This window comes from Marmota marmota, unplaced genomic scaffold (genome assembly GCF_001458135.2).
Source record: "Marmota marmota marmota unplaced genomic scaffold, marMar, whole genome shotgun sequence".
Taxonomy (NCBI): domain Eukaryota; kingdom Metazoa; phylum Chordata; class Mammalia; order Rodentia; family Sciuridae; genus Marmota; species Marmota marmota.
Window position 1 is genome coordinate 21,887,864 of NW_026000196.1, and position 13,197 is coordinate 21,901,060.

At 41.8% G+C, this 13,197-nt stretch overlaps 1 protein-coding gene across 1 annotated transcript in view; it reads right to left on the reverse strand.

Moving 5' to 3' along the window:
- Window positions 1–13,197, reverse strand: part of Pygb (glycogen phosphorylase B) — a 48,236-nt gene that overhangs the window by 31,271 nt on the left and 3,768 nt on the right. Inside the window, exon 2 of the mRNA XM_048790150.1 lies at window positions 10,313–10,536. Within this exon, the coding sequence (XP_048646107.1) occupies window positions 10,313–10,536 (224 nt within the window). The remainder of the gene's footprint in view (window positions 1–10,312; window positions 10,537–13,197) is intronic.

Consider the following 13,197-nt stretch of genomic DNA (forward strand, 5'->3'; position numbering starts at 1 on the left):
AGTGGTTCAATAGCCCTGAGTTCGATCCACAATACCCCCCCCACCCCCACCAAAAAAGAGAGAATTCCTGAGCACAGATTTTGAAACACACATACAGTTCTTGATAAACATCAGCACAATCAATAGATGCTAGGTGTCTGAATGAACGCATCCATTTCCATAAGGCAGAAGTCAATTTTGCTGGGTATGGAACTTGTGGGCCTTGCACATGCTAGGCAAGTGCTCTATAACTAAGTCATACCACAACCCAGAAGTCTGGTTTCTGCCTGCTGCCTAGTGGCTGGTTTAGGGGCTCATAAATGCTAGCTTGTGTTAAATGAGGTGATTTAGGCCAGGCCTGGCGGTTCACAACTTTAATCCCAGCACAGGAGGACCACAGGGAGGTTCAAAGTGAGCCTTGGCAACTTAGTAAGGCTGTAAGCAACTTAGTGAGACCCTGTCTCAAATTAAAAGTGCTGGCAATGTGTTTCTGTGGTTGAACACCCTTGAGTTCAATTTCTACTACAAAAAAAAAAAAAAATGAGGTGCTTTAACCAGGACTACTATCATATGTAGTGCTACTGGACCCCAAATAGGGTTCCAAAACCTCATATGTTGGGGCTCAGAAAATGATATCCCATGCAGGCACAGTGGTACCCACCTATAGTCTCAGTAACTTGGTAGGCTGAGGCAGGAGGGTTGCAAGTTCAAGGACAGCCTTAGCAACTTAGTAAGACCCTGTCTAACAAAGGACTGGGGATTTAGCTCATTGGTAAAGGGCTCCTGAGTTCAAACCCATATATATATTTCACATACACACACTCTATGGACATGCTGAGAAGCCTCAGAATCCATCTCAGAATCAAGGTCCCCATCACCTCCCCTTGTTTCTCTCTATCCCAGTCCAAGGAGCAGCATTATGTGATCAGATCTTCCAAAGGAGAAATAGAGTCATCTTCAATCTTCATCCTCTGAAATTTTGTTAACCAGAAAACACTAAACAGTCTCAGGGGACTGCAGTCTGTCAATATACCTGGACAGACTTTTTTCACATACCAATGTCCTCTGTCTTGGTCACTTCAGATTCCAAAGGTCATCATTTAAAAACCACTGTCTGTTCTGCAAGCCAAACCAACTATATCCAAGGCTTCTGTATGTTCTCCAATGAATTCCCCTTAAAACTGGGCTATCCTTTGAATCCCCTTAAAAATCAGTTGTTATTCCTCTAAAAATTGCCTATATCCCCACTTTTCGCCCTATGCCCTATGAAAGGGTATTTAAGTTTCAATTTTCTGCCCTTTCCTCTGAAAGGAAAATCTACACTTTGTAAAAATACACTTTGTATACGTCTAATTTTTCCCCTGAGCACATTAATATATTTGTTTATTCTCCCATATAATCTGTCTATTGTCAGTTCACCCCTGTGAATCTTCAGAGGGCAAAGGGAAGCCTTTTGTTTGTCCCTACACCTATGCACTCTATCATGTACCAGTCACAGGAAATATGTAAATAAAAGAAATATGTCAATAAAACCACTGAAAACCAAAAGATAGGGAGCAGAATGTACATTGCAAAAAGTTAGAAAGGATTTTGAATGATTTTGTCATAAAGACTTGATAAATGTTGAAGGAGATAGATACCATGTATACATACACCAAAGCATCACAAGGTAAAGTCAAAACAAAACAAAACAAAAAAAGGGAGAAAAAACACCACTAAAGGAAGATACCACGGAATGAGGGCAAAGCCAAAACAAAACATGGCTGAAAAATTGAAGGAAAAGGTAGAGAAAAGACAATCAACATGGAAGACAAAAGACACCTAACTTTGGCATAATTTGTATTCCTGAAAAAAGAAAGTGAGCCAGCATGGTGGCCTATGAGTTTGAGGCCAGCACGTGTGTGTGTGTGTTTGTGTGTGTGTGTGTGTGTGTGTAGGGGGGTGACTTGAGCTAAAAAAAAGTTGTTTTTGTTTTTTTTTTTTAAAAAAAGGACTGGACTGGGAGTGTGCAAGTGAATAAAACATCAAGCTGGGCACAGTGGCACTTCCCAAAAGTTCAGAAGGCTGAGGCAAGAGGACCACAAGTTCAAAGTCAACCTCAGCAACTTGGTGAGGACCTGTTTTGAAATAAAAACATAAATAAAAGAACTGGGTATGTGGTTCCATGCTTAAAAAAACAGAGTTCAGTCTTTGATGGCCTTTTTTTGTTTTGTTTTTGGCCTTTTGGTCTTTTGTTTTTGCATCATGGGAATCGATCCCAGTGGTACTCTATCACTAAACTACATTCCCAGCCCTTTTAATTTTTTTGAGACAGGGTCTCACTATATTGCCCAAGCTGGCCTCCAACTTTTTATATATAGGTTTTTTTTTTTTAGTTGTAGATGGGACATAATACCTTTATTTTATTTTTATGTGGTGCCTTCCACATGCAAGGCAAGTACTCTACTACTGAGCTACAAACCCAGCCCTGCCTCCAACTTTTGATCCTTCTGCCTCAGCCTTCCAAATAGCTGGAATTATATTATGTGCTATTGCACCCAGTTGATAACCTGTTTTTACTTTTTTAATCATTTGAACATATGGCTTCTAAATTACTATCCAAATTCCAGCATCCCTAAAATCACAAAAACATTGCAATGTAATTAACAAGTCCTCACAGTTACTGTGGGTAAAACTCCCATTCCCATGACTCATAGTCCATTGCTTCTTGCTGACTTTTCATCACCTTGGACTTTATTTACACTACACTTGAACCAACTTATTATTTTATGGGGTTTCCATAGCAGTCTACCTTCCCACCCACAAAAGACTGTGGGTATTTATAACAAATGTGAAAACATACTGGGCTCAGCTAGAACTCAACTGCCTGAGAAACTACTGAATTAAGGGTTCATACACAATAATTTCCTTTTTCCTATGTACAGTATCCCCACTTTTCTGAGGGGTATACATTCAAACACTCCAGTGGAAACCTGAAACTATGGACAGTACCAAATATTTCACAGGCTGAGCATCCCTCATCTGATAATTTTTGGATAAGAGATGCTCAAATGGCAAATTATACAAATATTCCAAAATCTGAAAAATTCTGAAATCTGCAACCCTTCTGGTCCCAAGCCATTCAGATAAAGGATATAAAACTACATTTACTATGTTTTTTCATAAATGTATAATCTATAATAAAATTTAATTTATAAATGAAGCATACTGAGATGAACATCAACAAAAGAAAAATAATATTGTTATTTAATAATAAATATATTTTAATGAAAGCTATGTGAAAGTGTCCTCTCTCAAAGATATCTTATGGTCCTGTAGATTTTAGCAACCTTAGCATATAATGTTTTCTTTCCTAAACCAAGAATTTTCACTTTTTCACTTAAGAGAAGAACTTTACTTCTTCTGTTTCACATATCCAAATCCCCAAGATCACTGTTCTTGTGCTTTGAAGCCATTATTTGGTAAAATAAGAGTTACTTAAACATAAGCTCAGTGGTGGAGTGCCCTTGAGTTCAATCTCCAGTTACCTGCCCCTCCCAAAAAAAAAACCCACTGATTTACAGAGTATTTCAAAGAGACATCTGCCTCCCATGTTTACTGAAGTACTATTCACAGTAGCCAAGATAGAGAAAATGTGATGTATATACACAATGGAACATTATTCAGCCATAAAAGGGATAATGTGGGGTAAGAGATGTAGCTCAGTGGTAGAACATTTGCCTAGTGTGCAGGCCCTGGGCCCAATCTCCAGTACTGAAAACACACACACACACACACACACACACACAGAGAGAGAGAGAGAGAGAGAGAGAGAGAATAAAATCCTGTTATCTCCAACAATCTGAACAGAACTGAAGGACCTTCTGTTGAATGAAATAAGCCAGGCACAAAGAGACAAACACCACACAATCTCACTCATATATGGAATCTAAACTTCTCATAGAAGTTGCAAACAGAATATTAGATTCTAGGGAGGAAGAAATGGGGAAAGGTCAGTCAATAGGTAGTATTTTTTAAAAAATTACTTTTTAGTTGTAGTTGGACATAATACCTTTATTTTACTTATTTTTATGTGGTGCTGAGGATTGAACCCAGGGCCTGCTAGGCAAGCACTCTACGACTGAGCCACAACCCCAGCCCCAAACCCCCACCCCGGTATGTTTCAGATGGCTAGGAAAGTTAAGTTCTAGTGTTGTATTGCACAGTAGGGAACTAATGACAATACGCTGAATATTTCCAAAAAACTAGATTTTGAATGTTTTCACTACAACGAAATGAAGTTTGGCAAGATATGCTGACCCCGATCATATAACATCACACAATATAGACATGAACTGAAATATCACATGGTTTCCCAAAAATATGTACAACTTTAATGTATTAAGTTAAAATCTTTTTAAATAAAAAAGTACATTGATATAAAGTGTTAATGTCATCCAAAAACCCCCTTCACAGAAATATTTGTAATTATGTTCATATTTGGGCACTGTGTCCCAGCCAAGGTGACACATAAAACTAGCCATTATAGCTTGTAACAGCAGAGGACAGACTGTCTTCTAAGAAATTTGTGGTACACACATTGGTAGACAAATGATGGCCAAACCCTCCCTTCCACTTGGCCAGCTATCAGGGTGAACAGCAACACAGAACAGCTGCCCACCATCAGCTTCAGGCCAGAGAAAATAATTAAGTTATCTGCTGCCCGGGAAGCCTGCCCATGGAATACAAGGTCAACTACACACACCCAAGTGGAAATACAGCAGAATGACTGGGAGTGTCAGAAAGACTCCAGCAGCTGTTCTCACTACTGGCTAGCTAAAACAAAATCCCAGAAATGGGGATCAGAGCAGGCAGGGCTGCAAAACACTGCCCAGAATTATCCTCCTTTAAAACATCTGGTTACAGCCAGACCATAAAGAGTAATTGTATTCATTGTGATTCTTTTATTAGGAATATTTGGGCAGGGACTGGGGATACAGCTCAGTTAGTAGAGTGCTTGCTTCGCACTGATATAATCCCCAGCACCAAAAAAAAAAAAAAAAAAAAAAATTATGTGTGTGTGTGTATATATACATATACATATATATATGTATATTTGAGCCAGAGTTGTAGTTCAGTTGGTAGAGCATTTGCCTAGCATGTATGAAGCACTGGATTTGATCTTCAGGACTACATAAAAATTAATAAAAGTATTGTGCCCATCTATAACTAAAAATTTAAAAAAAAATAAATATTTAAAAGACAAAAGTTTGGGCCCCATATAGAACTGCTTTTCCTTAATTGCAGTCAGGTCATAAGCTTACGGGAAAAAGCCATAGTAACCTGACACTGATGTGGTCAGCTTTATGTAAACCCATGGAAATCACACACAGATTGGACAACAAAGATCTGTGACTCCCAAAACTAGGAATGATCTTTCATTCTTTGGGGACCAGAACTTAGGATCTGTATTTTGGGTCCTAACCTTGCACCTGAATTTAGCCCATTCTCCTTCCCCTACTGTCCCACCCCAACATTCTATCTGAAGCCTTTTATTAGTTGGAACTTTTTGCATGACACCTTGCTTAAACATACTCAAATTCTTCATGGAGACAGAATATCTAAATAAAATTGAAACTTTTTTTTTAGTTTTTGTTTTGTTTTTAGGTGGACACAATATCTTTATTTTATTTTTATGTGGTGCTGAGAATCGAACCCAGTGCCTCACGCATGCTAGGCGAGCATGCTACCTACCACTTGAGCCACATCCCCAGCCCGAAACACCTTATAAAAAACAAATTTTAACATGTTGGAATGGCAAGAAATCTCAGAAATAGATTCTCCCTTCATTTAAAGAAGAAAAAACTGAGGCCATACCCACAGTGACTGACTGAGTGGTAAAGCCAGGACTGAAATGAGTTTGGGGCCTTGGGGTATAACTTGGTGCTTGGGTGTTTACCTAACACATACAAGGACCTAAGTTCAATCTTCAACACCACAAAAGGAAAATTTTTTGTATAAGTAGTACAGATTCATGTGCAACCCTCCCTTACCACCCAACTCTTCCAGTCCCTGGGTTGAGTGGAGTCCCAGGCACTATAGTTTGAGTCCAGACTTCACTCTTGACCTTGCCAATTTTAGAGAATCCATGAAATGACTATGTTGCAGAATGAGGCCATTCATGGAGCCAAAGTGACAGGTGTGGGGAGGCTGACATAGTACATGACCAGCGTTTGTCTCCCCTTCTGATTGGTGTGGCATTGTCGGTCACCCTGTGATCTGGTTGCCTATGTAAAACAGACAGTAGCCCCAATTTTTAGGGTTGAGAAAATGCAAATGGTCTTCGTGCATGGGTGTGCCTTCCTACATCCCCATGGGTCCAGCTACTCTCACCTGTTCCTTTGTGATATTTCCCCTTGCCCTGTTTGGGATAGAATGTTCCATGGAAACGCCCTTTGTATGTCCCCTTCTCTTACTGTGCCCTTGGGTGTGGCCTACCTAGAAGTCAGTCATCCTGCTGACAGCAGATATCATGAAGCTAGACTCAGCCCCCTGAAACCTGACCCCTTGCCTCATTTGAATGGCTTCTCCTCAATAAAAGGGGTCAGCTCTCTCTCTCTCTCTCTCTCTCTCTTTCTGTGGATCCTTACGGTCAGAGGAGCTATCACAGCACCCCCAAATAAAAAGGTATTTCTGTCTCTTGTGTAGTTATTTCACGCAGCCCAGTTCCCCTAAAGTAACCCTTGAGTGTTTAAATCACTGGGAACGGGACAGACAGGGAACGTCCTCTCTCATGGATTCTTGCAATCATGCTGGAAAGATTTCAGAAACACCTTGCAACTTAGGTAGCAAGCTTATTAGGAGAGAGGGGAAAAGGGGGAAAGGAGACACTCTCAAACAAGAGAGGGACAGCATGCCCCTCCTGCTCTCTTGATTCCCTGGAACCCAATAGGGGGTTCCAGGGAATCTTCCCGAGAGTCCACCTCATGTCCACCTCTTGACTTGTGACTCACAACAGTTATGTTAAACTTCCAAGTCTCCATTGTGCATGATCTCCTATTATAATGACATGCTAAATATCCAAGGCAACTCCGGATCACTTTGGCCCACTGAGCAGTTCTAATTGGAACTTTTTTATGGTTGGGTAGGGGGTGCTTCTAATTGTTTTCTCTCTCCTCAGTTCTGTAATCTGGTCAGTCTAAAGATCACAAAAAGAGCTGGGGTTGTAGTTAAGGGGTAGACCACTTACCTTGCAAATGTGAAGCACTGCTCACCAGCACCACTTAAAACTAAATTAACAAAATAAAGGTATTATATCCATCTACAACTAAAAATATATGTTTAAAAAAAAAAATCACAAAAGCCACCCCTGCTTTAGGGTAACTTGCATTCTTATCAGCTTTGGGGCCAGCACTTCTCCTGTAAATAATAGGTTGTTTACTGAGGCATGTAGCATATCCTATTGACTGAATCCAGGTAGGTAAATTGTTTTTTAAAATAATTTACCTGGGCTGGGGATATAGCTCAGCTGGTAAAGTGCTTGCCTTGCATGCACAAGGCCCCGGGTTCAATCCCAGAAAGGAAGGAAGGAAAAAAGAAAGAAAAATAAAGTTTAAATTCTTTAAAATAAATAAATCATGGGGAGGACAGCATAGTAGGTATAGTTATAGAATTTATCCCCTTACCTTCATGTTCCCATCGCTCATGGCTGTTCCCTATCAGATATGATAACTAAGCACCCTGGGCACTCCAAGTTTCTATTACTTAAAATGAAGCACTAAAGTCACAAAACAATAGATTCAATACTACACTATTGTATGTAATAAAAATAAGTAAAGAAAAAAATATAGAGAATACAAAATATTTAACACTTACAATGTTACTACTAGGTAGTCATATTATTTTTTTCCTACTGGCTCATCTGTGTTTCCTAATTTTTTCTCCAGTAATCATAAGGACTTAACATATTTTCAAAGACAAAAATAATAAATATAAGCATTATATTTTATTAAACATAATGTCATATCACAGTCTAGGATGTGCTGGTACCAGTCCCTGAGGCAATTTCTAGGGCTTGGGTTATACCTCTAAGGTTTTTTTTATTGGAAGCCCATTTCCTCTCGAAGGCTCTGGCAGATTATTGTTTCTGGCATTACCGGCTGAGAAAAAAGATGATGAGCTTATTTTCATCATGAATTAGCCAGAGAAGCACTTAAACTTCAACTTTCCACTTTTAAATGGACTTTCTATCCAGAACAGGCAAACACTTCTGTTTACGGGCTGTGTGGTTTCTTTAAAGAAAAAAGGTTTCCACCTACAGCCACAGACCTCTCACCAAGGAGCAGGCAATATGTTGTTGGAGAAACTAATTTTACTCATGAAGGTCATTTCCTTAATCCCTGGGACCATCACTGACTGGCCTCTCTAGGATACAATTATATGCAAAAACTCTAGCAGGAACTCTAAGGTGTCATCCAGTTCCTGGGACATGCCCTTGAATGTGCAAGCAAAACTGTACCTTTGTCATCCACTGCTTGGACAATAAAAATGTTGCATACCACAGCTCTCCCACTGGCAGAGAATTCTGGGGGAGCCACTGCCTCTTGGCCAGCTTCCCTGGCAGTCATCCCAAGCCCTTGTTGTAATAACCTGTTTTAGTCATTTGGTGCCACTTCTTTCTAAGCTGTCTTGCACACTAAATACTGAAGAGGCTCAAATGGATTTCTAACATATCTGTCTTTTTTACCATCTGTATTTTATAAGAGAAATCAATTTTGAAAACCAATCAATCTCACTGTTAACAATTATTAAATATATCTTAATGTCCTACAAATATATCCTACAATACCATCAACAAAGCACCTGTCCAGTTTCCAGGTGTCTACTGCAAATCAAATCTTTGCAAATTTGCCTCAAGCCTGCTAGTGTCTTTTTTTCAACAATTTTCACCCTACCTTAGTATAGGAAAGACAAAACTCTTCATGGTAAAAACAAACAACAACAACAAAAAAAAAAAACTGGCAACAGAGGACGGCTGTCCAAGATTATGATGCACCCATGACACTGAAAACCAGGAAGTAAGCATTTACTGACTTGGAAAACTGTTTCCGATGAAAAAGTTACAATTGTTTATGAATGAAACAGAAAAGCCACAAAATTGTGCAACATACTTTTAAAAATAATGTGTATGTATACTTAGGGATAGGACAAAATCTGGAAGAGCATAAAACTACATTTAACATGGTTAAGAATTAGGGCTATCAATAACTTTCTTTAACGATTTTGTATTTTTCTAATTGCAAGTTAATTTTTGCAAAATATAAAAAGTAACAATTACTAAAACAATCTATGTGAATCCAAAAAAAAAAAAATTTTAAATTTATTTTTTAGTTGTAGTTGGGCACAATACCTTTATTTTATTTTTTATGGGGTGCTGAGGACTGAACCAGGGCCTCACAAGTGCTAGGCGAGCGCTCTACCACTGAGCCACAACCCCAGCACCCCCACCCCAGCCAAGCAAAATTTTTCAATTTTTTTGTGGGAACTTCAAAGACGGAGCCTTCTCCCAGGAATCCATCTCTGAGCTTGGGACCAGTCCTGCTTTAATCAGGAAACAAAATGATTTTCTCCTAATCACCCTTGCCAAGAAAAGCCCCACAATTCCCTGCTGATTACTGACCTCACCCCCTTCCAATCCATAAAACTACCAGGCCTGGTTCCAGTACCCTTTTCTCCCACTCACTGCTGCAGAAAAACAAAAAGAGTGGAGAGTGGGGGAGGAGGCCAGAAAGAAAGCACAGACCCTGCAGCCATCACTCAAGAAGAGCCCGGCTAAAAACCCAGGCGGAAAATTCCACCATGATCTCGGCCACAGGTTCTGCAGGGAACATCGGAACCCTGCAAGGCGCCGGCTCCTAGCGGAAAGGTCTCACGATCTCCGCCCAATGCTAACAAGCCCCAGGCCTCCAGTGTCCCGACGTCCAAGGATTCCAGGCGACAGCCGGAATCTGCTCAGCCCAAGCTGTGCAAAGAGCGGGGAACGGTTCACCGGAGTCTGACCCCCGCCCAAAGCCATCCACCGTGGGAGGCGAGGGCGCGGATCAGCGAAGGGCTGAGGGAGATGGGTGCACCGGAGCTGGGGTTAACAGGGAAGTGGTCGCCCTCCCTAGACCAATATCGATATCGACGCCTACACGCGTCTTCAGAGAAGGATGCCAGCAACGGGATGCCCTTTGGGGTGAGGGGGAGCCAGCAGCGCGTCAGGGAGCACAGCCAGGCAGTCGCGACCCCGCCCCACCTACGCGACCGGGGCAGGAGGTCTCGGCCTCGGAGCCGAGAGGGCGAGCCGCCTCACCTTGGGGTCACGCTCGTAATAGTGCTGCTGGGTACGGATCCAGCGGCCGACCAGGTGGTCGCGCACGGTGTGGGCTAGCGCGAAGAAGTAGTCGCGAGGCGTGGCCACGTTGCGGTCCTTGACCAGAGTGAAGTGCAGATGCCGGTTGAAGCTCTTCCGCACCTCCGCCACGTCGCCCAACCCCGCCAGGCCGCGCACACTGATCTNTAGGGGGCGGGGCCGCGCTGCGGGAAGAGACCTCGCAGGGCCCGGAGGGGTTTTAACTCAGAAGGGCCTCCACGAGGGGTTTTAACTCAGAAGGGCAAAAGGTATCTTGTTTCCTAAATGAGAAAGCTGGTGTATTGGAAGCTGAGGCGACCTACCTCCCAAGAGCTGAGATTTGCCTCGATGGATCAAAAGTGAGAGGCGACTAGAGGGAGCTGAAGAACTGCTGCTAGCTCATCAATCCAGGAGAGGGGTCCTGCTGTGCCCAGACATATTGGAGTTTCTGGGGCCCAGAAACTCCATTTCTACACAAGGTCACCAGCTGTCCTCCTCTGGGAGTGACCTGGGTGCTGGGTTGTGGCTGAGGCCTGGCAAATGTTAAGGGAAACAGTGTTAGCTTGACAGCTCTCAAAGCCTGGTTGGCCCCATCTCTTGAGTTGGAGAGGGATTGGCTCTAAAAATACCATCTAAGAAAGTAAAAATCGGTTTACAAGCCACACACGCCTGTATCCCCAACTACTTGGGAGGCTGGGGCAGGAGGATATCAAGTTCCAGGCCAGTCTGAGCAATTTAGCCAGAGCCTGTCTCAAAAATAAAAAATAAAAAGGACTAGGGTGTAGATAAGTGGTAAAGTACCCTTGGGTTCAATCCCCAATAGCCATACAGGGAGGGGGAGAGGGAGGAAAAAAGGAAGGAAGGAAGATTAATCTACACTGAGAATGTAAATCTTCCCGCCAATTCAGACCTGGCTGACAAAAACAGAACCAGTTGCAAGTGAAAGAGAGACATTATTTCCCTTAAGTGCACACTGGGGATACCATCATGTGTCATCACAACCTCAGGATCCACACTGAGAAGACCTGCTCCCCAAACCACAGACCAGCACTTTGCCCTCTGACATTGTAACAGGAAAAAGGAAACACCCCCTATTATTACTGGCAGCCAAACCAAGGGAACCTGCCTGGCAAAATTCGCTCACCCACTCACATAAGAAATAGGCAAACAATGGAAGAAGGAAAAATTAATTTTATGCAATTTGATCAAACTGGAGAGAAGCAGCCAGATTGCTTCTCCACAGATCCCACAGAAGATAGTTCCACAGAAGCAGTTACAATTTACAGAAACAAAAGTCAGTGTTATACACATGTACATTTAACTGCCAGAGAACATGTCAGTTTTAGCTGGCTAAACTGGCTATGCTCATGCAGAAGGAATAGTTTCTATTCTCAGCTTGAAGAAATTTAGCTCTCTGTTTCATCTGGACAGAGGGGCTCCGTCCCTGCCTGTCTCTTCCATTTCAACCTGGGATAAAGCTTCAGCTTCTGGCAGTTGCTCAATGCTGTGGTCTCCAAGGAATCAGAGCTGGGTCCACTTTGCAGACCAGACCTGCTGGCCCTTTACAAATAGCTCATCTCATGTAAACCTGAATTCCACCCTTCCCAAAACTCATTAGATCTCTGTCTTTTTTTTTTTTAATATTTGTTTTTCAGTTTTAGGTAGACACAGTATCTTTATTTTACATTTATGTGGTGCTGAGTATCGAATCCAGTGCCTCATGCATGCTAGGCAAGCACTCTACCATTGAGCCACAACCCCTCTGCCTTTTCTTTTATTCTTGGGATGTTTTCCCTCACTGCAATGGGTTACAAAGTTTACTCCTGGTGGTCTGAGGCTGAAGAGATTGTAAAGCTTCCTGAATTTCACCAAGGTAAAGATAGCCCACAAGAGATGTCACAAAAATTCAGGTGCAGGGCTGGGGATGTGGATTAGTGGTGGAGTATGTGCCTAGAATGTGGGCAATCCAAGGTTCTATCCTAGCAGTGAAAAAGAAGAAAGTCCAGGTGTTACTGAAAGCTTGGTCCTTGTCCCAGATGTTAATCCAATAACAAGGGCACATTTTTGAGAAATAAAGTTTTATTGCTTTGCTAACAACAAAGAAGAAACACGAGGGACCCCTGTCCCAGAAGCTGTGATTCTCCCTATCAAGGGGAACAGGGGGCTTTTAGAGAGGCAATTCAAAGGCTACATTCCACATGTTCTGTCCAGAGTTGTAATTTGCTTATTAATTTGGGAGATAGTCATTTCTGAGATATTCTGGTGCCATTCCCAAAGTCTGAGTTACTTTTTTCCTGTCTTGGGTGTGTGCTCAAGGACAGATAACTCTGCCTAGAATGGGGAAGAAAGGTAATCCTGTTTCCCTGTTATTAGGGAGAGGAAAAGAATGAAACATGTCCATTTTAAGAATAAGTTACAGTGGCAGGAGCAGCAAGGTCTAATTTAAAGCATAAAGTGAACAACTGTTACCCAGGTACATTTTATTTATTTTTATTTATTTATTTATTTATTTATTTATTGGTGTAATGCTTCCAAAATTACCTTACCTGAGTCCACTGCCAGCTTCAAGTCTTCTCCAGGGACAAGTCTTCGGTACCTATTCTGAATTCACTCATGCACTATATCCTAGGGATTCTGAAGCCAACAGACCAAATTTTAGTCACTGATGTGAGAACTGTCGGGGGTCCAGACAAGGGTGGAAGTTGGGGAGCTGACATAATCTCTCTGAAAGGGAACATGGCATCTCAGGAGAGGTCATAAAAATGATTGTGCCTCATGACCACTGTACCACTCTGGAGAATAGATTGCCAGAGAAGCTTCAAAGACAGAAAAAAAAAAAAAAAAAC